The sequence below is a fragment of the Phascolarctos cinereus genome, unplaced genomic scaffold, assembly GCF_003287225.1.
Source record: "Phascolarctos cinereus isolate Bilbo 61053 unplaced genomic scaffold, phaCin_HiC Scaffold_3;HRSCAF=262, whole genome shotgun sequence".
Taxonomy (NCBI): Eukaryota; Metazoa; Chordata; class Mammalia; order Diprotodontia; family Phascolarctidae; genus Phascolarctos; species Phascolarctos cinereus.
Genome location: NW_027555736.1, coordinates 88,970,386 through 88,997,344, shown reverse-complemented (window position 1 = coordinate 88,997,344; position 26,959 = coordinate 88,970,386). Strand labels below are relative to the sequence as shown.

General features: G+C 35.1%; 1 protein-coding gene across 5 annotated transcripts in view; it reads left to right on the top strand.

Moving 5' to 3' along the window:
• The window catches only part of SEC23IP (SEC23 interacting protein), a 33,969-nt gene extending 8,094 nt beyond the window's left edge, over positions 1-25,875 (top strand). For 3 of the 5 annotated variants that reach the window (XM_020988235.2, XM_020988231.2, XM_020988230.2), the window contains exons 4-19: positions 469-662; positions 2,796-2,885; positions 3,745-3,862; positions 8,871-8,960; positions 9,497-9,638; positions 10,479-10,687; positions 11,806-11,918; positions 12,148-12,297; positions 12,536-12,631; positions 15,090-15,284; positions 19,686-19,841; positions 20,226-20,328; positions 20,962-21,147; positions 21,802-21,964; positions 22,496-22,594; positions 24,772-24,862. In XM_020988235.2, the coding sequence (XP_020843894.1) occupies positions 469-662; positions 2,796-2,885; positions 3,745-3,862; positions 8,871-8,960; positions 9,497-9,638; positions 10,479-10,687; positions 11,806-11,918; positions 12,148-12,297; positions 12,536-12,631; positions 15,090-15,284; positions 19,686-19,841; positions 20,226-20,328; positions 20,962-21,147; positions 21,802-21,964; positions 22,496-22,577 (2,087 nt within the window). In that variant the 3' untranslated portion in view covers positions 22,578-22,594; positions 24,772-24,862. Of the gene's footprint in view, positions 1-468; positions 663-2,795; positions 2,886-3,744; positions 3,863-8,870; positions 8,961-9,496; positions 9,639-10,478; positions 10,688-11,805; positions 11,919-12,147; positions 12,298-12,535; positions 12,632-15,089; positions 15,285-19,685; positions 19,842-20,225; positions 20,329-20,961; positions 21,148-21,801; positions 21,965-22,495; positions 22,595-24,771 lie in introns of all 5 variants that reach the window. The other 2 variants (XM_020988233.2, XM_078151023.1) reach the window with 2 other exon arrangements.
• The last annotated feature ends 1,084 nt before the right edge of the window (positions 25,876-26,959 follow it).

Below are 26,959 nucleotides of genomic sequence, written 5' to 3'. Positions count from 1 at the left end.
ACTGCACCACCTACCTGCCTCTTGTTTTTTGTTTTTAAAAGAGAGTTGTCAGGGGTACTGAAAGCTTAATTGACCAGGCGAGGAGACAAAGCTAGTATGAGTCATTGGTGGGATTTGAACCCAAATTAGCCTGCCTTGGAGGCCTGTTCTCTCTTTCCGTTATACCACCCTGATTTCCTTTTTGTGACACTCCTATTTTTAAAAATCCCATAAATATTTTTGAATTATTTTATGATAATAAGTGTTTATTGTTTTCTGGCTGTGGTCTTCAAAGTCTTGTTTCTTCTTGCTGAGGAAAGAGAAAACTTAAAGTATCACAGATTAATTTTAAACCTATTTTTCAACTGGATAGATGAGTTTGGTGCTTTATTTGGAAAGGGGGTAACATGATCACAATGTTATCTGCTTATAGATGAGGAAGAAGAGCATATTTAAGTGTCTAAATAAAGTTTAAATTTTACATTTTAGTTCAGCCAGATCCTGAGAGTGTTGTTTTAAGCACGGATGGTGGACGCTATGATGTTTACCTCTATGACAGATTGAGAAAAGCAGTGTATTGGGAAGAAGAACAAACTGAAGTTAGACGCTGTACCTGGTTTTACAAGGGGGATACAGACAGCCGGTATATTCCTTATACAGAGGAATTCAGTGAAAAACTAGAGGTATGCGTCTTAAAATATTTTACCATTTGTTTGAAAAAATACAGGGACAATATACACGTGCCCAATGGAAACTAATTCTCATACTGTTTTCTATAAAGCTACATTTAATATAAGGTGATTCTTTCTTGGACCTTCTCATGGATCTCTTTAGAGTGGTTTCACCAATAAAGGAGACCACCCTGTTCATTGGTTCTTAGATTTGGAGTTGGGAGGAGCCTTAGAAATCATTGAGTCTAGCCCCTTCCTTTTACAGATGAAGAAACTGAGGCCCAGAGAAGTTAATTGATTTGCCCAACAGCACACTGACAATAAAGGGTAGAGCAGGGATTTGAGTCCAGGTCCTCTGACATTATTTCCTCTCTATATCACTTCAGTTCTCTGAGGATTATTATAGTGAGGTTTATATATGGTCTCAGGGGAACAGTGCAAATGTCAGAACTTAGGATAAGGGGGTGTTTTCTTTTGCTCCCATCCTCATTTTGGTTAATTGTGAGACATCAAATACCATTGGTTATGTTAATTCTTAGGATGAGATGCAAAATTTAACATTGATTAATATATGGAAATTAGTATAAAACACAGATAAAAAATAGTGTCATTTCTTGGTATTTCTTACTTACTCTTAGCTTTGTGCTGAACTAAATATTACCCTGTTTTAATCTAACACTTATATATAACATTCCCAAATAGTTTATTTTTTCCGACTAGTTTTTCCGGTTTGCAGACTTAAGATACATGCTTTGTCAAGAATCATCTCAGGAGTCTTCTCTTAATATCTTTTATTATCTTGAAAGCACTGTGCAAGTTTTCTTCCTGTTTAGGACAAGCCTTAACTTAAATATAATTCATTGTGCCTTCTCTGAAAATGCTGAAATCTGTAGTACTGAAAACCATTAGATGCTAGAGCTATCGGATAAATACCAGTTGGGAGTTGAGAACTGGCGTAAGAATAACGAAGATAAGGGTATTGGGTTTGACTAGATTAGAAAAGATTTTTATGACAGAAAAGAAAGCTCCTAAACAGTGAAGATTGGAGAGAAACAATCAAACCTACTGTCTGATGTACAATATATCTTAAAATCATGAAGAATCATTTGTCTCTGGAAAAAAATTAACATGCTTTTGAACAGTGAGAAACAAGAGTAAAAGAATGCTGAGCCACAACCTTTATTTTGCCCTGGCTGAAGAATTCATCACCCAGTAACTCCTTTACTGTGTTCTGTACTGGGCTAAGTATGGAGAGGCTGTCAGTAGTTTGGCTATTAGGTGTTTGGTTGTTGCAGAATGGTAGTCAGAATTTGTTTAGGTGGAAAGCTGTGAGGCTGTTTAATGTAGGTAAAATTATTTTGTGGCTCTAAGGAACCACATAAATGTAAATTATTATTATTCCCTCTTCCCCCATCTCTGTTAGAGAAGTAGAAAGTTCTGCTGTCATATTGTTTTCCTAGATGAAGAAAACTTCAATAAACAGAAGGCCAGAATGTTTTTAAAATCCTGAAATTTTTTATACTGATTTCATATGTAAATCTAAAATACTATCAACTGATTATAAGATTTTTCATCATCACTAAAACATTAAACCCCAGAACCTAAAAAATGCATTTGACTCCTACATTCCTAAGTTGCCATGTATATCTTTCCAAAATTGAGTGAGCCCTTGGTCCTTGGATATTATTTCAATTTTTTTTTAATAGGGAATTGCTGAAGGTGTAATAATTACTTAAGTAATTTGGTTGGTGAAATGACTAATTTTGTATTGATTGATACCTACAATATTTACTTTATATTCTAGGCAGTTTTTAAAGTATGTTTCTTTTTCAGACATCTTAAAGATCAGTTCTTGTGACTTGTGAATGGTCTGAGCAGGAATTCTCTCCTTTTTTGTATCTTGCTTTACTCTGTGATTCTGTACTCTGATATGAAACGAATAACCTATTTCACATCGATTTAATTGGAAGTCAATTTTCTGATAGTTTTCTAGTCTTATAATAAAATATCACCAGGCTTTATGTGTAGTATCATCTTTGCCAATACAATATTCATTTATTCTTTTCATATACATGCTTTTTTAACATGGTATAATTTTATGTATTAGTCATTTTGGACTTAAAACTATTTTACCTATTATCCTAGGCAGAATACAAAAAAGCTGTAACCACCAATCTGTGGCATCGTAGACTTGAGTTTCCCAGTGGAGAAACAATTGTTATGCATAACCCGAAGGTAATAAAGATATTTAAATTATTAACTTATTTGTATGTTTCAAATTATTTTTTGTGTATTTGAATAGTGTTAACTTCAACAGTGGATGTACGTTAGTAAATAATGTGTATATTCACATTGTATTCAGAATTGTTTGCCATAGTTAAAATTGATCATGGAAACTAGCAGAACTTAGATGTTCTCATTTGTGATCCTCCGTTTGTGGCAACATACATTAGAACAACTATGAGCTAATCACAGTTTTTGTTGTTGTGAGTCAGGTAGACTGATTTCTGTGTAATGTTAGAAAGTTTTAATACATACAAATGTATACCCTTTTACCATTCCTTTTTTCCTGGGGAGTTACTCTGTTTAAAGCTTTGATTTGTGGTTTTCTGCATAACTTTTACTAATTGCAAGATATTTCTCAGTAAGTCACAGGACAGAGCTTAGTGAAGCATGTATTGCTGTAAAATGACTTCCTAAAATGGAAGGGTTACAGTTGTAACCTTTTTTTATACATTCACTGGTCACTTAAAGGATTCTTATTGTACATTCCTTTGTACAACCATTCTTTTTTAATCTGAATTATCAAATAAGGTGTGCTTAAGTTGTGGTATGCCTATAGTTGATATTATTTTTTGCATACTGTCAACAGACTTGTTGAATTTGGTTATTTAAATACAGTGGATACATTTTATAATACTAGTCTTAGGGTCAGTGGATCTACCATTGCCTTATGTGTATATTTAGATATAGCAAAAGTTTTACTTTATTCATGTATGTTTGAGGAGAGATATTTTTGCTCCAAGTAGAAATGAATTTGTTTAATTTTTTGCCAACAAGTTTTTTTAAAGTGTATTTTTGTTGTATATTTTAGGTTATAGTGCAGTTTCAGCCTTCCTCAGTGTCAGATGAATGGGGGACCACACAAGATGGACAGACAAGACCCAGAGTTGTAAAACGTGGAATTGATGATCATGATGAAATTCCTGAAGGTATGTGAACCTCTAGAGGAGAGAGTTAAGACAAAAGACCAGTGATATGATTAAACAATTCAAGTCTTTCAGTCGTCAGTGTATTATAGTAGAGAAAACCCTGGAATTAGTCAGAAAAAGTAAATCTGAGTCCTGGCTCTGCCACTTATGTGACAGTGGGCAAGTCTCTCAACCTTTTTTTTTTTTTAAATTTTCTAATAATATTTATTTATTTATTTATTTGAAATATAAATTTATTTATTTTTAGTTTTCAACATTCCCTTCCACAAGTTTTTGAGTTCCAAATTTTCACCCCATCTCCCCCCCTACCCCCACCCCAAGATGTCATACATTCTGAACATCCCTTCCCCTACTCTGTCCTCTCTTCTATCTCTCTCCCCTTCTCTTATCCCCTTCCCCTTCTATTTTCCTGTAGGGCAGGATAGATTTGTGTACCCCATTTCCTGTATTTCTTATTTCCCAGTAGCATGTGAAAACATTTTTTTTAAACATATGTTTTTAAAACTTTAGGTTTCAAATTTTCTCTCTTCCTCCCTCCCCACCCACCCTCATTGAAAAGGCAAGCAACTCAATATAAGTTGTACATGTGCAGTTATGCAAAACACGTCCATAGTAGACATGTTGTGAAAAACTAACTCTATTTCCCTTAATCCTATCCTGCCCTCCCATTTATTCTATTCTTTCTTTTGACCCTGTCCTCCTCAGAAGTATTTACTTCTGATTACCCCTTTCCCAATCTGCCCTCCTCTCTATCATCCCCCTGCTGTCTTGTCCCCTTCCCCCCTATTTTCCTGTAGGGTAAGACAGATTTCCATACCCAATTGAATGTGTATGTTATTCCCTCCTTAAGCCAAATCCTATGAGAATAAGATTCACTCATTCCCTCTCACCTTCCCCTGTTTCCCCTCCACTGTAAGAGACTTTTCTGTTTTTTTTTTTGTGAGATAATTTACCCCATTCTACCTCTCCCTTTCTTCTTCTCCAAGTATAATCCTCTCTCATCCCTTAATTTTATTCTCCAGATATGACCCCTTAATCTTCAGCTCACCCTGTGCTCTCTATCTATCTACATATACATACATATAATTTTTTTCCTCCAACTACCCTAATACTGACAAAGGTCTCATGAGTTATAAATATCATCTTTCCATGCAGGAATGTAAACAGTTCAATCTTAATAAGTCTCTTATGATTTCTCTTTCCTGTTTACCTCTTCATGTTCCACTTGAGTCCTGTATTTGAAAGTCAAATTTTCTATTCAGCTCTGGTCTTTTCATCAGGAATGCTTGAAAGTCCTCTATTTCACTGAATGACCATTTTTTCCCCTGAAGGATTATACTCAGTTTGCTGGTAGGTGATTCTTGGTTGTAATCCTATCTCCTTTGCCCTCCAGAATATTATATTCCATCCCTGCGGTCCTTTAATGTAGAAGCTGCTAAATCTTGTGTTATCCTGATTGTGTTCTCACAGTGCTTGAACTGTTTCCTTCTGGCAGCTTGTAATATTTTCTCCTTGACCTGGGAACTCTGGAATTTGGCTACAATATTCCTAGGAGTTTTCCTTTGGGGATCTCTTTCAGGAGGAGATCTGTGGATTCTTTCAATTTCTATTTTGCCCTCTGGTTCTAATATATCAGGGCAGTTTTCCTTGATAATTTCTTGAAAGATGATGTCTAGGCTCTTTTTTTGATCATGGCTTTCAGATAGTCCAATAATTTTTAAGTTGTGTCTCCTGGATCTATTTTCCAGGTCAGTTGTTTTTCCAATGAGATATTTCACATTGTTTTCTAATTTTTCATTTTTTTTAATTTGTTCTAGTGTGTCGTGATTTCTCATAAAGTCACTATCTTCCAATTGCTCTATTCTAATTTTTAAGGAAGTATTTTCTCCAGTAATCTTTTGACTTCCTTTTCCATTGGCCAATTTTCTTTTTAGGGCATTTTTCTCCTCATTGGCTTTTTGGACCTCTTTTGCCATTTGGGTTAGGCTATTTTTTAAGGTGTTATTTTCTTCAGAATTTTTTTGGGTCTCCTTTAGCATCACTCTCAGTTTTTCCTCTACTTCTCTAACTTGCTTCTCAAAATCGTTTTTGAGCTCTTCCAAGGCCTGGGACCAATTCATATTTTTCTTGGAGGCTTTGGATGTAGGGGCTTTGACTTTGTTGTCTTCTTCTGGTTATATATTTTGATCTTCTTTTTCACCAAAGTAAGATAATATAGTCTGACTCTTTTTGTACTGCTTGCTCATGATCCCAGCCAATTACTTGAGTTTTAAACTCTTTGTTAAGGTACGAATCTGCTTCCAATGTGGAGAATGTACTTTCCCAAGCTTCGGGGGTTTGTACAGCTGTTTTCAGAGATACTTGTAGGGACCTGTAAATTTTCAGTTCTTCCAAGGTTGTATGATAAGGGGCAAGGTGTTTACTCCTTTCCTGGCCTGCGACTACAAGTACTCCTTTCTGTCCTGTAACTGTGAGGAGGGGCTCCTCTCCACAATCACTACAAGCTCCACCAAACCAGCACTCCTCCTCACCCCAGCACCGCCGCCCAAAACTGTGGCCCAGATCCAAATACGGGCAAAGGAAGAGATTCCTGCCTCAGCACTGGCAAAGAGATCCCTGCAATCCCTCTCTGATCAGCCACTGGATTCCCCCTCAGTCTGTGGGCTGGAAGCTCAGGAAGCAGCTGCCACGCCACAGGGCCACGCTCTTGGGGAATGGAGCTGAAACCCCGCCTTCCTTTCTCAGGCACCGACAGAAACAGACTTTTCCCACTGACATTCTAATTTGGCTTTGGCATTGGTGGATTGAGGAGTCTGGAAACCTCCACAGCTGCCTGAGATTCAGTCCTTTGAGGCCTGCTCCAGGTTTGCTGCAGCCTGCGCGCCTGCGGCCTGTGCACCCATGCTGCGCTACGCTCCCAGCCCGGCGCGACACACCTTTCTGACCAATCATCCAGGTTGTCTTGGGCTGGAAATTTGTTTCACTCTGTCTTTTTGTGGGTTCTGCTGCTTCAGAATTTGTTTAGAGCCATTTTTTATGAGCATTTGGAGGGGTTTGGAGGAGAGCTCAAGCAAGTCACTGCTTTCATTCTGCCATCTTGGCTCTGCCTTAAGTCTCTCAACCTTTCTGATCCTCAGTTTCCTCATCTGTAAAATGGAGATAATGATACTACCTCTTAGGCATTGTGGGGAGAGTGCATTGTGAACCTAAAATCGTGATGTAAATGTGACCTGACTTGTTTGATGATACGTTTACCATAGAATGTCTTGAGAGAGCCAGCTCCTTTCGAGTAAATAGAAACAGGATTGTGATGCATGGATGCTTCCTTTGATGAAATCTTCTTTAAATTCTTTCTCATTTTCTAGCACTCTCTGTTGTCTTGTAGTCCTTACACCAAGTCCATTTGTTTTGATAAATTTTCTTATTCTTTTAGTACAAAGGGGATCTTTGTTGTATATAACATTTTCTCCTATTAAAATTATTTTATTAATGCCTTTTCTTTTTTTTTTTCATTTAGTTATTTCAGGATCCCTTCCTCTTCCCTTCAAAAAGTGAGCCATTCTTTATAACAAAGCAGTTAAACAGAACCAACTAAAATTGTCTAACAGCATATATGACATTCTTTACACTTTTCCTGAAAGGATAAAAGTTGGTTTAATTGTTCACTCTTCAGGTCCTAGATTGATCATTATAGTTACTGAGAGTTTGGCTGATTTCTTTTCATATATGTTTTAAATGTATAATTTCATATATATTTTTATATCTTTTATATATTTTCATATATGACTATTACAGTACTCACTGTGTATACATAAATGATTTGCTACTAATAACTGTAAACATTTTCCTAGTTGTGTTCTCACTTGGTCAGACTAAATTTATGCTTTTTCCTTTAGTTTTATGTTGTTAATTACTTAATTGCTAATTATAAACTTTTCATGTTAAGTGAATTGAATTTGCATGTTGAGCTCTTCCTATTTTACATTTAATACTTGCTTTCTGTATGAAATGCTTTATCATAGTTATCCTCTGCTTTGATCAGCAATTGCTTCTATCTTTACCTTTCCTAGAATTTATAAATATGCCCTTAGTAAGGAAGATACTTTTATAGTTCATATTTTTTAGTTTACATAGGATCTGTGTACACTTTTAGTCTTTAACACTATTTTTGAACTGGTAAAAGACATTATCGTTAATGTTGAGTATTTTGAAGGTAAGTAACATAGACCTAGAAAAGCTTCCTTTCATTTAAAAAATTAACTTAACATTAAATGTATCAACATATTACAATTAATACATATTTTAGTTTGCATTTTATTTCCCATGTGAATAAGCACATTGTTGTTTTATGTGCCTTTGGCTTTTGACTATGATTTCGTAAATGACTGCTTTTGTTTTCTTACACCTTTGTATAGAGACCAACAATCCTGAATTATTACAGTTTGTGAACACTTAAGTTTCATTTGTTGTAATGTGAAGTATGAGATTCAGTTTAACAACTTTGTACTCTTCATGTTTGTTCTCAATTATACAATAAAAGTATAAGGAGGTGAAATATAAGTGGAATGAAAAAATTAAACATTTGTGTTAATCATATGTGAGTAACTTTTAAAAATTCTTTGAGGAAAATGGATACAGGGGATGAATGTTTAAGAAGTAGTGCAAACCAAATTTTATCTTAACAGTATTTCTCAAAATGGAGTTTAAGACGCTGGAGAGATGAGGAGTCCAAGTGATTTTATTACCAGACCTAGAGTTGGAAAATTCTTAACAGTTAGATGATTATGGGGGCTACCAGGTAGGGCAGTAGCCTGCTCTCTTTTCCTCCTGGGCCTCCTGCTGTGTGCTGGGGAAAGGTGACTTTTTTCACTCTGGAGATGCTGAGGCTTGTATTAGTGGGGTTGGAGCAATAGAACTTTTAAGTGTTTTTATAGGTGAAAGCTTTGAGCAAGACAATACTACCCATCAGTTAGGCAACACATATCCTAACATATTTCTCTTTCAATAGGTGAGATGCCTCAGATTGACCATTTAGTATTTATGGTACATGGCATTGGTCCTGTTTGTGATTTACGTTTTAGAAGCATTATTGAGTGTGGTATGTTTGTTACTTTTTCATTCAAAGAATAGTTTTAAAATGAATATATAAACTGTCAAGGTGCTCTTAAAACTCTTAGTTTTCAGCTGTACAAAAATTACTAGGTGGTGTTTATAATATGTCAGCAGGAGGAATGTGAATTTGGTTGATTAAGGAGAAAAACTACTTTTTTCATGGTTTTACATTTGACTGCCATGATTCATGAGCACTATATTTGAAAATAATTTTAATTGAATGAAGTTTTTTTAATGAATTTCCATCAGGTTTTCATTAAATTTGTATTTTTTTAAACCTTTGTATTACTTTCTAAATTCATGTTTTCATAGCCAGGAAAGTTTTCTTTTATAAAACTTTTTGTTTCTAAAATAAAGGAATTATTTTTCCCTGTATTTTAGTGTTATTGAGGTAATATATTTGCTTTTTTCTTCAGAAAATGACTTTGGGATTTTAAACATAGTGATTATTTCATTAGTAATCATTGATCTAGCTAATATTGAATTTTTTTCACTGAAGTATTTCATTTTTCCTTTCTTAAGTTGATGATTTCAGGATGGTTTCTCTAAAATTGCTGCAGACACATTTTAAGAAATCTTTAGATGACCATAAAGTAAGCAGGGTGGAATTCCTTCCAGTTCATTGGCATAGTTCCTTACATGGTGATGCTACAGGTGTTGACAGGTTTGTATTAATTTTCTAGACTTAGACTGATATAATTTTAAGTTCAGAATTAGAAAGGTAGAGATTTATTATTAGACTATTGCACTGAGACTTTAGGACATGATTTTTTCCCCCCACTACTTTTAGTCCCAACTTGGGAAGTGATTCTGTCTCCCTGAGCTTCAGTTTGCTCATCTGTAAAATGGGAACATTGAACAAGATAGCAAAGATCCTTTGAACTCTAACCATTTTAATCCATTATACTATTTTAATTATGTTAATATACAGTATGTTACATTTATATTGTAGTAAGCCCTTGAAAGTGTGGATTAATGGAAAGAAATCCAGTAACCCAAACTCAAAATCTCAGTTCCGTTACTAAGAAGCTATGTTACTAATTAGCTTTGTAATCTTTAGCAAGTTACTTCACCTCTTTAGTTGTTTTTTATTTATAAAATGAAGGCATTGGACTAGATGATCTCTAAGATCTCTTCTTACTCTGTTACAGTTTCACAGTTAATCTAATATCCGTTGTTTAAATCTACCCAATTTTTGCATTCTCTATATACATAGGTACTTTCCTGAGAATAGTCTCCTAGCTCTGTGAGCACAGTAATTCCCTTCTTTTCTACCTTTTGCTACTTGGAATTTTCTTCCTTTTGTTCCCCCTCATATCCTTTCTCCTCAAGGCATTTTGTGAGTCAAAATTTAGTTTTATGGACTGATCTAGAAACATAGCAGCGATAATCAAGCTTGTATCTCCAGCACTTGGCACAGTATCATGTACATAAGAGGCTCTTCATAATGGTTATTGAGGAAGTTGATATTGATGATTAAATATATTTATATTGTTTTTCAAAGGAACATTAAAAAAATAACTCTACCAAGTATTGGCCGTCTGCGACACTTTACCAATGAAACCTTATTAGACATACTGTTTTACAATAGTCCCACCTACTGTCAGACTATTGTGGAAAAAGTGGGAATGGAAATAAACCGTCTATATGCACTTTTTATCAGTCGGAACCCAGGTTTTAAAGGAGGGGTCTCTGTTGCTGGATATAGCTTGGGTAAGTTTTCAATATATGCATTTAACCTAATTCTAAATTGATCTTCCATTGCCTGCAAAGTTTTCTAAAGGATAAAGTTTAACTCTTGTGTTATGAAATGCTGGATTTCCCACTTATCTACTTACTCTTTCACCTTGAAATTCATTTGTCTTTATGATATACATTATCTTTTTTTTTCATTTATATCCAATTTCTGTGTAAATTAGTGGTATTGATGATGTTTCTAATAGCTGGCATTTGTATAACAGCTAGCAACTATATAGTGTTTTAAAGTTTGCAAAGTGCATTACAAGTATTATCTCATTTGATTAACAACAACTCTTGGAGATTGGCACTATTATTATTCCCCTTTTACAGGTGAGGAAACTGAGGCGGACAGAAGTGAAATGGCAAGTTCAAAATTATGTATTTGAGGCAGGATTTGCACTCAGATCTCTGAGTCCAGGTCTAGCACTCTACTTTGTTACCTAGCTTAGATCAATTGGATTTTGTCTAGCACTGAGCACATTACTAGGAAACAGCATGGTCTAGTACAGTGTTACTTAAACTGTGTTACAAGATACTATGAAACACCCCACTTTTTTTTTAATGACCTTATGTTGTTTGCTAATAAGCATAAAAAATAATTGTAGAGGATTTTGCTACAAGCATTCTGTCAAAGCCTTGTTTAAACTTTGGGATTCTACCTCTGTGCACAAGTTTGAGAACTATTGTGTGGTGGATAAAATTCTGAATCGAGTTCTACCTCAATTTTCTCATCTGTAAAATAGGAAGCCTAGAAAGGAAGCTAGGTGGTGCAGGGAATAGAGCTCCAGCCTTGGAGTCAGGAGGACCTGAGTTCAAATGTGGCCTCAGACACTTGACACTTACTAGCTGTGTGACCTTGGGCAAGTCACTTAATCCTGATTGCCTCACCAAAAAGCAAAAAAAAAAAAATACGAAGGCCAGTGTGGATGACATTTAAAACAGGAGGAATAAGAATACTTGCACTTTCTATCTCACAGAGTTGTGGTAAGGAAAGCACTTGATAAACCATAAGAAATATTTAAATGTTTTCTATTATTAAATATCAAATCTACTAACTTTATAAATGGAAAAATATACTTTATGTTCTTCAGGATCTTTGATATTATTTGATATACTATCTAATCAAAAAGACTTGACTTCAAAAACTGTGCCTCTAACTACTGCTAATGGTATGATGAAGCATACAGCTCCTTTTGAAAAGCAGGTATGTCTCAAGAATGTTTAGTTAGCATGTAGATTTTTAGCTGCACCTAAGTTTGTTTTAGAACTTGAACTGTCAAGTTTCAGAAATGTTTTTGTATAGTAAATACATCCTTTGAGAAATGTAATAGGAAATTTTAGAGCTCACCCATGTCATGATTTGCCATTTACCAAGAAAGGAGAGTGTGTGAAAGCTTTGCAAATGTTTTTCCATTTTTGTTTTTCTACTTAAGGCATTAGAAGATCCAAAGGTGCCAATGGATGAATCTTGTGACCTTGATATTGAAAATGAAGTCCTAACTTTGCAGGAAACCCTGGAAGCACTTAGCCTTTCTGAATATAACAGCACTTTTGAAAAGGAAAAGATAGACATGGAGTCTCTGGTACTGATAATAGTTTTTAATTTTTGTTTTAAAATTTCTCATCAGATTAGGAAATTTAAGAATGTGATAAGATTTTAGATTATGGAATCCAGGCTTCTGGTCCATGTGTGTGATTTAAAAAAAATTAAAGTTCTTAGTTTGAATGAGTATTAATCTGTTTTAGATGTTATAGCAATCTAACTAGCTAATGTAGAATTATAAAAATTTTCAATTTTATGTGTTTGTTTCTTTTTTTAAGCTTATGTGTACAGTTGATGACCTAAAGGAAATGGGAATACCTCTTGGTCCTAGGAAGAAAATAGTCAACTTTGTAAAAGACAAGGCAGCTAAACTGGTAAATTCATATTTTTTTTTGTTAATTGCTTATTTGTTGGAAATTTTTCTGTTACTACTAAAATAACAGATACATTTGTTTTGGTTACCTATATTTAAACACACAAAGGGAAAAAACCTCTAGATTTGAAGTAGGTTAGGTTTAAAAGAATCATAGGAGGAGGAGACAATATGCACCATTCTCTTAAGGGTCTTCAGACATCTATATGAATTCACTGAAATATTCTAATTATCTTAAGCAGAAAGAACTCTTACTTTTTTTTTAACTAGTTTGGGCTTAGAGGAAAAACTTTCTAATTGTCCCAGTTGTGCATTTCCTACTGTAGCACTTACTTATCTCTTCCAATCTTTTGGTACTTGACATATTTTATCTTGTGTTATTTCTTTTTGTGTATACACAGTGTAACTTTAATATTATAAAATTAATTTCCATAAGCTTCTAAACTTTTAAAGCGTCTTGATAAGGCATTGTGTATTCTAAGAAATTCCGTATAAAGCACAATGCCATCCTGTATGTAAGTAGGCACTTAAAAATATCTTTGTAGTCATGCCTTTTGAATCTTGCTTAACTAGCTTTTACGCGCCTTAACAATAGAAAATTCACTCTTTTACATTTCTTTGTATTCCTGATACCTAGCATAGAACTTCCTACACAAAGTAGTTGTTCAATAAAGGTATGGTGATGATAATAAAAACTAATTTAGTAATTTGAAGTGATGCAAAGTTTACCACCTTTTATATAGACCATCATATTGACTATAGAAATGTTTCTGGGTGATGAATTCCTCCTATTCATGGTATATTCATTGTACAATTTCAAAGAAATATAGCTTGGGCAAACAGTTGTTTGAGGTTTGGGGATATTAATCCTCCTTCATCATTGTCATGAATCCATATCTCTTGGTATATGAGTCATTGAACCAAAATTCTGTGAAAAAAGAAAATAGTTTTTTGATCTTCCTCATATCTCATTCTCTTCAGTAAAGGAAAAGAAAGCTAGATAGTGCTGAAATATTGGGAGTTTTAAGGAACAGCCTACTTGTCTCCTTTTGTGTGGAGTACATTGTTCTTTGGGCCAGTAAATTATGACATTTTCATTTGAAAGTGTTCCTCAAAGGAGTTGGGGGCTATACAGTTGTTTTACTTTTTAAATTAAGAAGTGCTGCCTTTGTATCAGCCATGAACCTTTCTTTTCTGAGCTTCTGTCACTCTCTACTTTGTACATAGATAGCAAGGTACTACCAAATCAATACCAAGATTAATGATTTGCTGATTCAATTTATTGTGACTGAATAATTGAACCAGAGTGATCCAGTTCTATTGTAATCATGAAACTAAAGTTCTGTGGCCTGCTTCTTTACATTTCTGTTTCAAGAATTTGAGACATGTAATTTTGAACATTTAAAGAGCAAGGGGAATTTTCTGAGGTTAGAAATAAATATGGGCAGATTGTTGACTCACTTAGTTTTTAATTATTGCCTAAAAGAACAGAGTGTGGATGGGGAAAGAAACACAGCTATTGGCATAGACATAGGAAAATAGACTGTTGAATTTTAGAAACTATTGGGATAAGTTCTAAGAGCCATACCTTGTTCATAGTAGACACTTAGTCGATATTCTTTAAAATGAATGGATGTAGGATGTGAACAAACAAGTAGAAGTCAGTTTTGGATGAGGAGGTAAATTATTTTGAATTTTGATTAAATTTGTCTTGCAGTTAAAAATTTAAATGCATAGAAAATGGATTAGGTTCTACAGAGTTTTCAGAATGTCAGAGTAAAGATCTCTGTTCCTGAGATTGTCAAGCTTTTTTTTTAATATCATGACCCCCCCGCCACCCACCCACCCACTGAGGTTGAGGCACCTGACTTTGATTCCAGATTGGATAATGACCAAAGCTAATTAATTGGTAGGTAAACTAGATACAGGCAAGTTTTTCTGTGGGGTAAATGGATAGCTACTATTGAAATAAAAGTGCCTAAGAAAGGGAACTGCTTCTAAACTTAGGGATTAGAGGGATAAGACCCTAGTAAGAAAATGTTTTTGGTAAATTAGCAGGTTCAGCTTTCATAAAAGCGTGTTGTCTTCTGTAAAAGCTTGTCTGTTAAGTAATGAGGTTAATTTTGTTATGTGGCTCGTAGATTCAGAATGCCTTCATTGTCATCCATCCTGTATGGAGGCCAAACACTTTTTTTGACCAGGATATTTTGGTAGTTATGGAGAAGCACAATGTATATAGACACCTTTAAAAATGATAGGAATGTTTCATAGATCAGAATGTCAGTGTTCCATTAATGAACATTTCTGTTGTTACACACATGATTTCCTAGGAAAATAGATCTTGACATATTCTGTCCCTTTAAGTTTGAATTGCAGAATGTGAAAGGAAGATGATCAACTTTTTAGAGACCAACTCAAATTTTCGTTAGGCATAAATTCTGAGGTTGGATCTTTTACAGGAGCGTAAAAAAGAGGCTTCAGACAAGAAAACCTTGATGGCTAACTTAAGAGGTCAAGAAGAAACTGCTCAGAAAGCAAAAGAAACAACTCCTCTGGCTTCCGAGACTGATCCATCAAAGAGAAAACTTCCAGTTGGTCCTTTTGTGTCGTCTGTACATGTAGATTATGACTCATTTGAAATTGGAACAGGCCAGGTAAGTTTAATGCTTGACTTCATATGGCTCTATATAAAAATAACTATAAATAATTGTAGTAGTAACATAACGTAGTGAGAAGCACAGTAGACTGGAAGCCTGAGACCTGGATTCTAGTCACAAATCTGTCAATAACTGGTTGTAGTCATTGATCTGAGACAAGATAGTGCCTTTCTCTGGGTCCCTTTTTTCTTGTTTTTGAAGTAAGGAGATTGAACTTTCTGTTTTATATATTGCCTCTCACAAAGATTTACTCATAATGATTAATTGTTATGTGAAGAATAACTCATCCTCCTTATAGTTTTTCACTGATGTTGCGGCTGTGGAGCTGGAAAATATGACTGAATGTTTCAAATATGTTAGTCTTCATTGAACTGGAATGCATTCATTTGTACCACATCCTAAAACAGACTGCTGGAGGGCATAATTCTGACATTGCTTGCCTTACTCCAATTTTCTGTTTGGATACCAGTCAGATTGTCAGATTAGAGGATAAAAGTGGCAAGAAGTGAAGTTTTAAAACTTTATTACATAGTGTTCAACAAATTGAATAGTGAAATGTGAATCTGTGAGAGGTGTGAAATACTAGTATTATAGTCACTTTTGCTAATGGATAAAATTTTTTACTTCACTTCATTTGTATTTGATGCTTGACAATCATCTTTTACTTTATTGATTCCATGCCTTTTGCTCTCTCCTTGAGGCTCCTTGCCTGCCTTGCATGTTGAGAGCAGATAACTTAGCTTCCTGCTTCACTGAGAAGACTACAACTAACCAGTGGAGCTACTGGGAGCTTGGTCACTGTCAGTTCCTTAAAATGTGGTTGCTTTCTTGGTTACATTCTTTGTTCTTTAAAAACTTAGCTTCATCACCCTTTCCTTCTCTTTTGTGACAAAAGAGCTGTTACTAATTCCTCTGCCTGCATTTTTTTCCTCTTTTTTGGGGAGGCAGTCAGGGTTAAGTGACTTGCCCACATAGCTAGTAATTGCCAAGTGTCTGAGGCCAGATTTGAACTCAGGTCCTCCTGACTCCAAGGCTGGACCTTTATCCACTGTGCCACCTAGCTGCCCCACTTTGCTTGCATTTTTGATCCCATTTATTTCAGCCTCTTCGGTGACTTTGCTCTAGTAATTATTCTCTCTTGCATAGTCAGTTTTTCTTTTTCCATTGTCCCCTTCCCTTCTGCCTTCAAGTGTGGTTTCCCCAATCCTAAAAAAAGTTCTCTTGGCTTTTTAATTCCATCTCTCTTTTCCCTTAATTATGAAACATAAAAGTTTTTTATACTGAATTCTTCTACTCTCATACTCTTAACCTCTTTTAGTCTGGCTAAGGCCTCTACTACACCAGTGAAATTACTGTCAAAGATTTCCAGATCTGTTTGTTGTAAAATTGTCCTCCCCCTGACCCCCACTTCAGTCTTCTAGGTTCTTAGGTTACAACTTGGTTAGTTCTTGAAGGAATTTCTTATATTTTCACCTGTGTCTCTGTATTCTTGTCCTGATCTTTTATGTTGGATATTCCCCATGGTTCTGTCCTTGCTTCTCTTAGTGTCCCTTAGACATTTTCCTGTGGCACACTGACATTATTTTCTGTGACTTCAGCTACTATTTCTAGTCTAATTATGATTCCCAGATCTGTAGTGTCGACTCAGGTATCTCTCCTGTGCTCTAAACTGTTATTTTCATTTGCCCACAGGAATTCCCCATCGGAGCATTCCATTTGTTCTTCAAAGTTAACATGCCCCAACTGAGTTTATCAGTATCACTCATCTCGAAATTACTTCTCTTTGTTCTGACTTCCTCTTAATGGCTCCACCATTTACCCATACTCCCATGGTCAGAATCTGGGAGTTTTCAGTCTTCCCTCTCCTTTCATATCCAGTCAGCTACAAGTCTTGCTTAGTCTGCCCCTACAGTGTAACAATCAGAGGATCATAGATATAAAAGCTTGAAGGGACCTTTGATGTTATCCAGGGCTAGGCCAAAATCCTCATTTTCTATCTCTCACATCTGCCATTCCTCCTTATACCAGTTGTCACTATCCTGGTGGTATCCTCATTGCTGTTTCCTTAGACTGTTGTAGTAACCTCTTAGTAAGTCTTTTGAGCTTCCATCAGTTCTTTTTATCACTGCCAAACTAATCTTCTTATGTATAGATCTGGCCATGAAACACCTCACACTTAAAATCTTCAGTGACTCTATTTGGTGTCAAAGAAAATGACATTAATACTGAACCCTGTATTTTAGACACAGGTTTTCTGGAAACAATTTAATTTAATATTAGTCTACAATCAAGCCACTTCTAGGAAGAATAAAGTCCAAACTGGCAAAACTTCTCATGCTTTACTATATGTCCCTTCCTAAGATAATATGAAGTACAAAGGAAGATAACAATACTGGGTTAACATTCCAGAATAGTCATTACTTGGATCCTTTTCTTGACCATTTCCCTCCAGGACTACAAAGGTCTCTGCCCTCTTATCAGTATACAAAAACTTTCTGAATAGAGGGGGTGGGGAAAGAAGAGACTGCTCCTAATTGGGTCAGTAGGCCAGTTACTTTCTGTTTCCAGGACTCGAGGAAAGAAGTGTTCTTAACTAGACAAGAGGTGCTCTTTGTACTAAGTTTGGTTACCCCCTTTAATCAGTTCCTTAAGAAGGGCCTTTGGTTCTTAACCTGTTATCCCTTTCTATATATATGGGGGAGAGGGGGAAAGGTGTTGGTGTGGGAGGGAGGAGGGGAGGGAATGAGACAAATCTGGGAAAGTCTTTTAGACCAGAGAAATACTATTTAAAAAAAATATTTCTAGAGAAACTAAAAAGGAGGTTTTACAAAATATGTTTCTATACTGACTAAAAGTCCAAACTCCTTTAGCTGGCATTGAAGGCCTTCTATAAGTTGGTACCCACTTTTTCAGCTTTTTCTTATACCACATTCCATGTGTTTTGTGTTCTTGTGAAACTGGAACAACAGCTGCCCTCCAGCATAAACTCTCTTTCCCAGTTTGTGCTTTTGCTACTTCCTGTGGCTGGAGTGATCTCCATATTGCTTCCTGTTGAATTCCCACCCATCCTTTGAAACAACTCAAATTATGCCTACTCCATGGAAGGCCTTGCCTGGTATATATCAGTTTGTTTTAAACCTTCCCAATGTATTTATATGTTATTAAGTATTAGAGTTAAGTGATAGATTATTATAGTTAGAACTCTATTTATAACCTTTTGGTATCAAGAAAAAGCAAGGGAGTCCACCAGCTCATTGGGTGGACTCTTGGTGGTAGACTTATGGGAGGATGTAGTATCATAAAATTGTGCATTTAAAAGCTATAAGGGGCCTCAGAGGTCCTTTAGTCTAACCCATTTATTTTACAAATGAGGAAACTAAGGCCCAGAGAGGAAAAAACTTGCCCAAGGTCACAAAGGAATTAGATGGCAGAGTCAGGATTTGAACCCTGGACATGAACAAGAGTCCTGGAGGAAGAAGAGGCATGCATAGGTTGTAGTTTACATCTTTGGGGACTATTCACATTGGGAAGATCACAGATAAGATTTGAGTATAGTTATGGGTGTCTCCTCTTACTACCAGACTACCATTATGAGGGTGTCAGCTATGTTTTACTTAAACTTCATATCTCCTCCAGGACCAAGCACAGTTTTGGCATCCAGTAATCATTTGATGTGTTTTGTTTTGAGTTGACTTTTAATTCAACAGGTTTCTTTTTAAAATTAATTTATTTCTAATTAATTAATTAGATTTATTAATTTTTTTAAAATCAGTATTCACATCCATAAGATTTTGAGTTCTAAGTTTTCTCCCCCCCCCACCCCAAGATGGCATGCAGTCTGATATAGGGTCTACATAAATATTCATATTAAACATATTTTTACATTAGTAATGTTGTGAAGAAGAATTTGAACCAATGGGAGGAACCATGAGAAAGAAGAAACAAACAAAAAAAGAGAGCAAATAGTATGTGGAGTCTTCATTCAGACTCTGTAGTTCTTTTTCTGGATGGGAGTGACATTTTCCATCATGAGTGTTTTGGAGTTGTCTTAGATCCTTGCATTGCTGAGAAGAGCTAAGTCTATCAAAGTTAGTCATTGCAGAATGTTGCTGTTACTATGTATAGCGTTCTCCTGGTTCTGCTCACTTCACTCAGCAGTAGATCGTCAACAGGTTTCTTAGTAAGACAGCAATTATAGTTCATGACAACTATTGTAGGTGCTATGTACAATGCTACTATAGCCATATTGTACATGCAGACCTGATATGTTGAATGATAGTGCTTGGCTGTGGTTTAATTATATTTAATGCAGTGGATTGTGTATTTTGAAATTGTGTTATGAGATGATGAAAAACTTATTTTTCTCCCCCCCCCAACCCTCCATTTAATTCTGATTAGGTTTCTGTGGTTTACAACTCATTAGACTTTGAACCAGAGATTTTCTTTGCCCTGGGGTCACCAATTGGTGTCTTTCTCACTGTACGTGGAGTGGATAGGATAGATGAGAATTACAGGCTTCCTACCTGCAAAGGATTCTTCAATATTTACCATCCAGTGAGTAAATTTAATTTACTTTCATTTGGAGAAAAAAGAAAGAATGTGCTGATTTTATATGTAAATTCTTACGGCTCTTAACAGGGTTGCTAGTAATCTAGATTTGTTAGTAAGGTACCCTATTGTTTTGGGGTACTAAAACTTTGGTGAAATGCCTTCCCTGCAGCTTTCTGACTTTGTCTTTGGTCTCTTTGGAAAAAAAAAGATTTTATTTGTACAAATTACTTTGGCTTATTAACTTGGACATTTTTATGTCCAATGAAGAATTGCTGGGTCCAGTCTAGTCATAAAGTTGCTTAGGTACTTTTATTTTCTTACCCAAGTAAGATGTAACTAAAGGTAAATAAATTATTTGTCAGTAATTCTTCACTTCTTTATTTACAGCTTGATCCTGTGGCATATAGAATAGAACCTATGATAATTCCAGATTTGGATATAAAACCAGTTCTCATTCCACATCACAAAGGCAGAAAAAGACTTCACCTAGGTAAAGGCAACCACAATAAGAAGATTTAATGTTGATGTTTACTCTTTTATTGTCAGATACAGTACTCAGTAGTTTGGGGAAATGAAAAAGAAATAGTGAACACTGTTTCTACTCTTGAAGAGCTTATATTATGATTATAAGAGTAGAGAGGTTGAAAATGTGACCTTGAGAAGGAAGATGATGGCAAACAGTCTATAACAGATTTTTATTTTGTTCCTGTGAAGTTTTACTCAAAATCTTGGTCAGATTTATTCACTTAAATTTCATGGGTTAAAAATAAGGGTTCACAAACATGTAATTGGAAATGTTGAGCAGTGTGCTTGCATGAGAAACTAAATTTAATTGAAATTTGAGAAATAATTTGTTTCCTTTAGGTCCTTTAGATATTTGCTTTTGTCCTTAATTGAAAAAATTTATTTTTACTGATATCTTTGGTTTTTACATCACCTTATTTCCCCCTGTATCCCTTCCTTTAGGCTTTCCAGAGAACCATTCCTGACCAAGCATTTATTTTAAAAAGATGAAGAGAAAAATTCGTCAAAATCAGTCAGCACATTGAAAAATCTGACTTTCAGTAGCTTGGGATTTTTTGTTGTAAATCTCTTAGATTGGTGTTGTTTTGATTTTGTTTAGAGCTGAAAGAAAGTCTCTCTCGTATGGGATCTGATTTGAAACAAGGTGTTATAAGCTCTTTGAAAAGTGCCTGGCAGATATTAAATGAGTTTGCACGTGCTCACACCTCTTCAACTCAATTACAAGAAGAATTGGAGAAGGTAGCTAGTCAAATCAAAGAAGAAGAAGAAAAGCAAGTAGTAGAAGGTAAATTTGACATTTCCCTATGAAGACATTTTCTCTAACATAATGTAACATTTGGAAATTGTTCAGTTGCTGTCTATATTGTTGAAAAATTAAGATATCTTTGTGTAGGGAAAACCCTGATACAACTGAGCTGACTTCTGAAAATAGGAAATTTCAGCATACAAGTTCTCTTTTAACTGTTTCTTACTGCTATGCAGTTTTTAATCTTGCGAGAAACATGAGCCTAGAGTAGAAAGTCAGAGATGAGTACTAGAATTTTTTAAAGCTATTTAAAGATGTCTCCTTTGAGACATCTTTAAACTTAGTTGTTTAATTGTAATTTAGATAACAGTGCAATCACTGTCAGGTCATTGTTCCATGATAATTTTGGATTTCCCTGATTCTAATTCTATCTCCTTTCTTTTCTGCAATGCTCCCTCACCCCTTTTCTTCACAACTTCTCTCAGCTGGTTGGCTGTTTCTCCTCTTCTCTTTGTGTAACCTGACCTAACTTTCCCTGGCCCTTTGGAAGAACGAGGAGTCAGCCTGGTAGCTCCCCAGGTTGCTGCAGGTGTCGTGTCAAGCATCATTTCTCTTTGAGTCCAGAAAGTCAGCTAAAATCAGAGGATTATGATTGAGTGATTGACTTTTATGTTGAAATGGTTTAAATTCTAGCAGAAAAGATTGTTGAAAGTCCAGATTTTTCCAAGGATGAGGACTTCTTAGGAAAGGTTGGAATGTTAAATGGAGGCCGTCGTATTGACTACGTCCTACAGGAAAAGCCAATAGAAAGTTTTAATGAATATCTTTTCGCTCTGCAGAGTCACTTATGTTACTGGTAAGAATTCTCATTGTAATTCTTTAGTTACTAGTTATTTTTAACATTTGTATTTTAAAGTCATTTTCATTAGGTCTTATTTATGAGGGAAGAAAATCACGTGACTTTACGTTGTTTAAAATAAACTTAACGCTTGAAGTTTTTATGAAAACTTTTATACTTATGTTGCCATTGAGGTTTAGTTTGCTTTTTCCCTTGCTAAAAAAAGACTTGTGAAGTCTTTTTAGATTTCTTTTTGTTATCCACCAGGTGGCAGCATATAATTTTCCTTTGTCTCAAGGTCTTGGTAGTATTTTTATACTTTAAAACATACTTTTACATACTTCCATACTTTTCTACAGAATGAGAATGAAAGAAACCTTGAAAAGTCATCTCTTATATCCCTTAAGAATTATTTATATGTAACCAGAACAGATAACCCATTTCTTCCCTCCTCTTGGACAATTCCATATTAAATAGTCTTCTTGGTGATCTATTTTTATCTTCCATTGTTCATAGATTTTTTCTGAAGTAAAATTGCCTTTTTTGTAGGGAATCTGAAGATACTGCTCTGCTACTACTTAAAGAAATTTATCGAACAATGCACATCAGCCCCGAACAGCCCCAGCACTGATGAAGCTACAGCTCCTAGTATGTGATTTTTATCAGTTATATAAACTGTGAACTTAATGCTTCCATCTCTCAGTGCTTTTGTGGAGATGATAGCAAGATCTTTTCTTACTATTTTTTCTCCTTTACTTTTATGACTTTTAATATTTCTTTCTATATGTAAAATTTAGTATCTTTGTCCTTAGTTTCTTGAACTTCCCAGGTTTTTAACAGTGTTTCATTGTACATGGCAGGCTTGCAAAGACTCCTAAAATGTGTCATTAATTCAGATAATTTTCACCTGTACCATTATATATGTATGTAAATATTCCTTTTAAAAATATAAAAATGGTGGGGCTATCTTGAAACTAGACAGCTTAATATACTTTGTAGAGTAAAAATTTCACCTTAGACTGTAGAATACAGAATTCTAACAAATTTTTGTTTTCTGGCAACAGTTTGCATATATCAAAAACATTTTACTGTCTTCTAACTGTTGCATAAATATTCCTAGAGCTCATTTAAAACTACATTAAAAATGGATGTTCAGAGAATTATATGTAATAGAGTATCTGATATTAACCTTGAGCATCTCATCCTCGTTGCTTAGTGGAACTTCCCAAATGTGCCTGCCTATATAATGCTAGATGCAATTTTCATAGAATATTAGGCATCCTAGTGGTACTATAATATTAAAACAAATTTTAAAAATTAGCCTTCTGTCTACTGTAACAGTTCGAAATGCTAATGTTCAGAAAATAGAGTTTGGGGCTGATTCATGGTGTGCTACTTGTCTAAGTTTTCTTTTAATCTTAGTCTTCTCCAGGGGGCCTCATTTGTCACAGATATGATAGCTTACTGATATTGCCATTTTAATATGTTTGTAATAGTATTTCTTATCAGAGGTACATTGTGCTTAATTAGGTGGTGGCAGGACTGTTCCTGGAGTATTGCAACTAATTTTTGTGTAATCATTGCAGTCTGTTTATATAGCTATGTAATTGGCAAGTACTTGCAAATGTTGGTTCTGCCTGTCAGACTGATTTTTACTGCCATGCTGACCAACTGTTCTAGTCAGTTTGACCAAATTTGATATTTAAGATCTTTTAGAATCATTCTTTTTGTTATGTATGTAACTTATCTTGGTCAAAACTAGAAAGTGCAAAAGAGCTATTTTTGCCGTCTTTCTCTACCATTGTTTACTTTTTCTTTTGCAGAGAGCAGTATTCCAATTATTGAAATATAATATCAAGAGGCTTCTCACAGTCTCAGATTTGAAGTTAAAATATGGGAGCTGTTTTATTGAAATATCTAAGGTTTATCTTTAAAGAAATGCCCTGGAATTTGATAGCGTTGTTATCTTCTGTGAACCTCTTTTCCTCAGCATTTTGTCTCATTTTGTAAGGAATGGGCGATAGTTTTGATCTGTATCTGTGATTTCATTAGTGTAGGGAATTCCCAGTAAGGAATACTTTAGTGTTATAGAGCAGCAACTTCTTTGTATCTTGTAGTCTTAATTGTCTGGAGTACTGAAAGTTTACACAGCCACTATGAGTCAGTCAGAACTCAAACCCAGGTCCTCCTGACTGAGGCTGGCTCTCTTTCTCTGCTTCTTGGATCAATTTTAGTAGTAGTAAAATTTATGCAGACCATCAAAATTATTTAAAAATATTCATTTGTGTAACTAGCTCATTCACATGCAAGTCAGTACATTTTTAGATGTGTAGTTCCTTAAGTTTATGAGATGGGCTCTTTTAGTTGTAGTCTAAAGATAGGTGTCTTTAGAATTATTTGTAAATTATTTTGAATTAACTTGTAAAGCATCTGAAGATTTTTAAATGTCTGTTTTTCTCTATTTTGTTATGAAGTTAGCATATCATAATAAAATTCAGCTAAAGTCGTGGAATGTTCGTTAGGATGCCCCCACAAATTGGGCAGGCAGTGTAAGGGCTTGGGCTTATATTTATTTATTGTTTTCCTTAATCAGTTTATAGAATTTGCGCTGTGAACTCTTGAGTTTCTTTTGCTTTGATGATTATATTTTTTAAGCACTTAGCATAGACCTTGGCACATACTAGGCACTTAATAGAAGCCTTTTCCCTTCTCTTTCTTTCAGGAAGCAACATTTTTGTTTGATACTTAACATTTGATATTTAGCTATATTGTTATTCTGAATCTGGAAAGTTCACTGATTTTTAAAAAAAATTTCTTTTTAACAGAATGTTCCTGTGGTGCTGAGAAAATTCTAAAAAGAATCCCTATAATTACTCTGGCGAAGGATGACAGGAAATTATTTTATCAATTCTTCATTTTATAATTCTGAGATACAAGATCTTGTTTAAAAACATAAACAGACACAGTGAAACAAAACCCAACACCATCAATACCACACTTTACAAAATGCAATTGGGAAAATATGTATGTGTATTGTAACAAATGATGCAGTTTTAATTTTTTCAAATCATTTTAATTGTACAGTTGGAAAATTGACGTGATCAATGAAAATAGGTTTGTAGCATGCGGACTGTTATTTCTAATCCCTAGCAAACTACTGTGAGAGGGTTGGTAAACTTGTATTTTTTCTTTTTCAAGACAGGATGTCTTTTTATTAAAGTGAGGACTTCTTGAGAAACTGCAGTAATATTTTTTTCTGAATAATTCATACTCCACTTAAAATGTGAATTTTAGCTTTGAGCTGCTTGAATGCAGGGTCATTTGTATTTGCTAAGAGTAAGCAACAAAGTTCATTTATATTCTAACAAGGATCTCAGGCCTTATGATGCCCTTTTGCTGATGTAGAGCAGAGATGCCTCTGGAGGTAAATGCTCTCATGCTCTGGTAAAGAGGTATGAGAGCTGCCACAGCATGTGTATCTCTGCCTGTGAAGATGAATGGAGGCCAGGGACAGAAAATGAAAACATCTTCCCATTTTTTCATCTTAGAGAGCTGATGCTGTAATCTGGCTGCTGATATTCCAAATAATGTGAAAAACCAAAGTGGGTTTTGGCCAGATAATAGTTAATTTTTTTACCAAAGTGTGTTGCAAAGTATGAAATGTATCACTTCTAAGATATAAAGCTAATAATCTATGAAGATGGCTCTTCAATATTTCAGTTTTACATTTTTAATTCAAATGATCTAAATATTTTCCTAATGCTAACTCTCTTTTTGTTATTCAGTAGAAGCATTTTGCACTATTTACATAACTCATGAAACATGGTGATTTTTTTTGGGGGGGGAATCGATGTATGGTACACATTTTGTGTCTGTATATGTTCTGATTAGCGTGAATAAAAGAGTAATATCTGCATTTTTACAGCAAACTTAAGTATTTCTTTGTATTTTTGTTCCTTGCCTTTTCAGTATACATGTAGTTTCAATGATGAGTACCTGATAATATTATGAGAGTAAGTATATTTTAACGTATGTGAATATAACATTCATTACATATTTATGTTTACAATCATGTATCATAGACATGGATAATAGAAGTTTAAAGTAACTTATGAAATCACTTGGCTAGTTAGACCTGGAATTGCAGCCTGCTTCTTCTGCCATCCAGATATCCAAGTATCGAATCTTAGAGTTGTAAGGAACCCGAGGGGCGTCATCTAGTGCAAGCCATCCCTGAACAGGAATTCTGCAACATAGCCAACAGAGGTCATCTCTGTTCAGAGACTTCTGGTGAGGTAGAACTTACTGTTTCACAAAGTAGCTGATTCTACTTTCCTATAGCTAGTTTTTTCCTTTATGCTTAAATTTGTCTGTTACTTTTACCTGTCAAGAATAAAGTCAATAGCCAGGGCATTTTTATTACTTGGGTACACAAGGGGAGATCTTGACCACAGGCACACACACAGGCAGCTATATGTTCTCTTGTGGCTAACCAGTTTGTAGTTTTACAACTTGATTGGGAGGACGGAGAATAAATTGAGTGTGGTATAGAGTTGGAAGACAAATGGTGATGGGGCAAGAGGAGGGTAGTGTAGTGCTAGGACAAGAAAATGCAGAGGAGATTAGCATATAGTTAGTTGTATGCTGTGACCCAAGTTTTGATTGTAACATTCTAGGCTCTTTGCATTGTCCTGCCTAGAGATGGCATTCTTTCCTATGAAAACACATTTCTTTCTAGTTTCTTTAGGTTAGCTGCATCTAATGTGCCCACAGGCCTTTGCAGTGATGTCAGTGTCTGCAGAAGCACAACAAAATAAGGCAAGTTTAGGGCCCTGATTCCACATACTCATTGTTCCCAATCTTATCTTCTTGGGTTGAGCAGAGCTTTTGGGTTGAGCTGATCTTTTCCTTGTGGGTAACTCTTCAAATACTTGAAGACAGCTATAATGTCCTGCCCCTTCCAATGTCTTCTCAAGGCTAAACAGTCCTAGTTCTTTCAACTGAGCCTCTTTA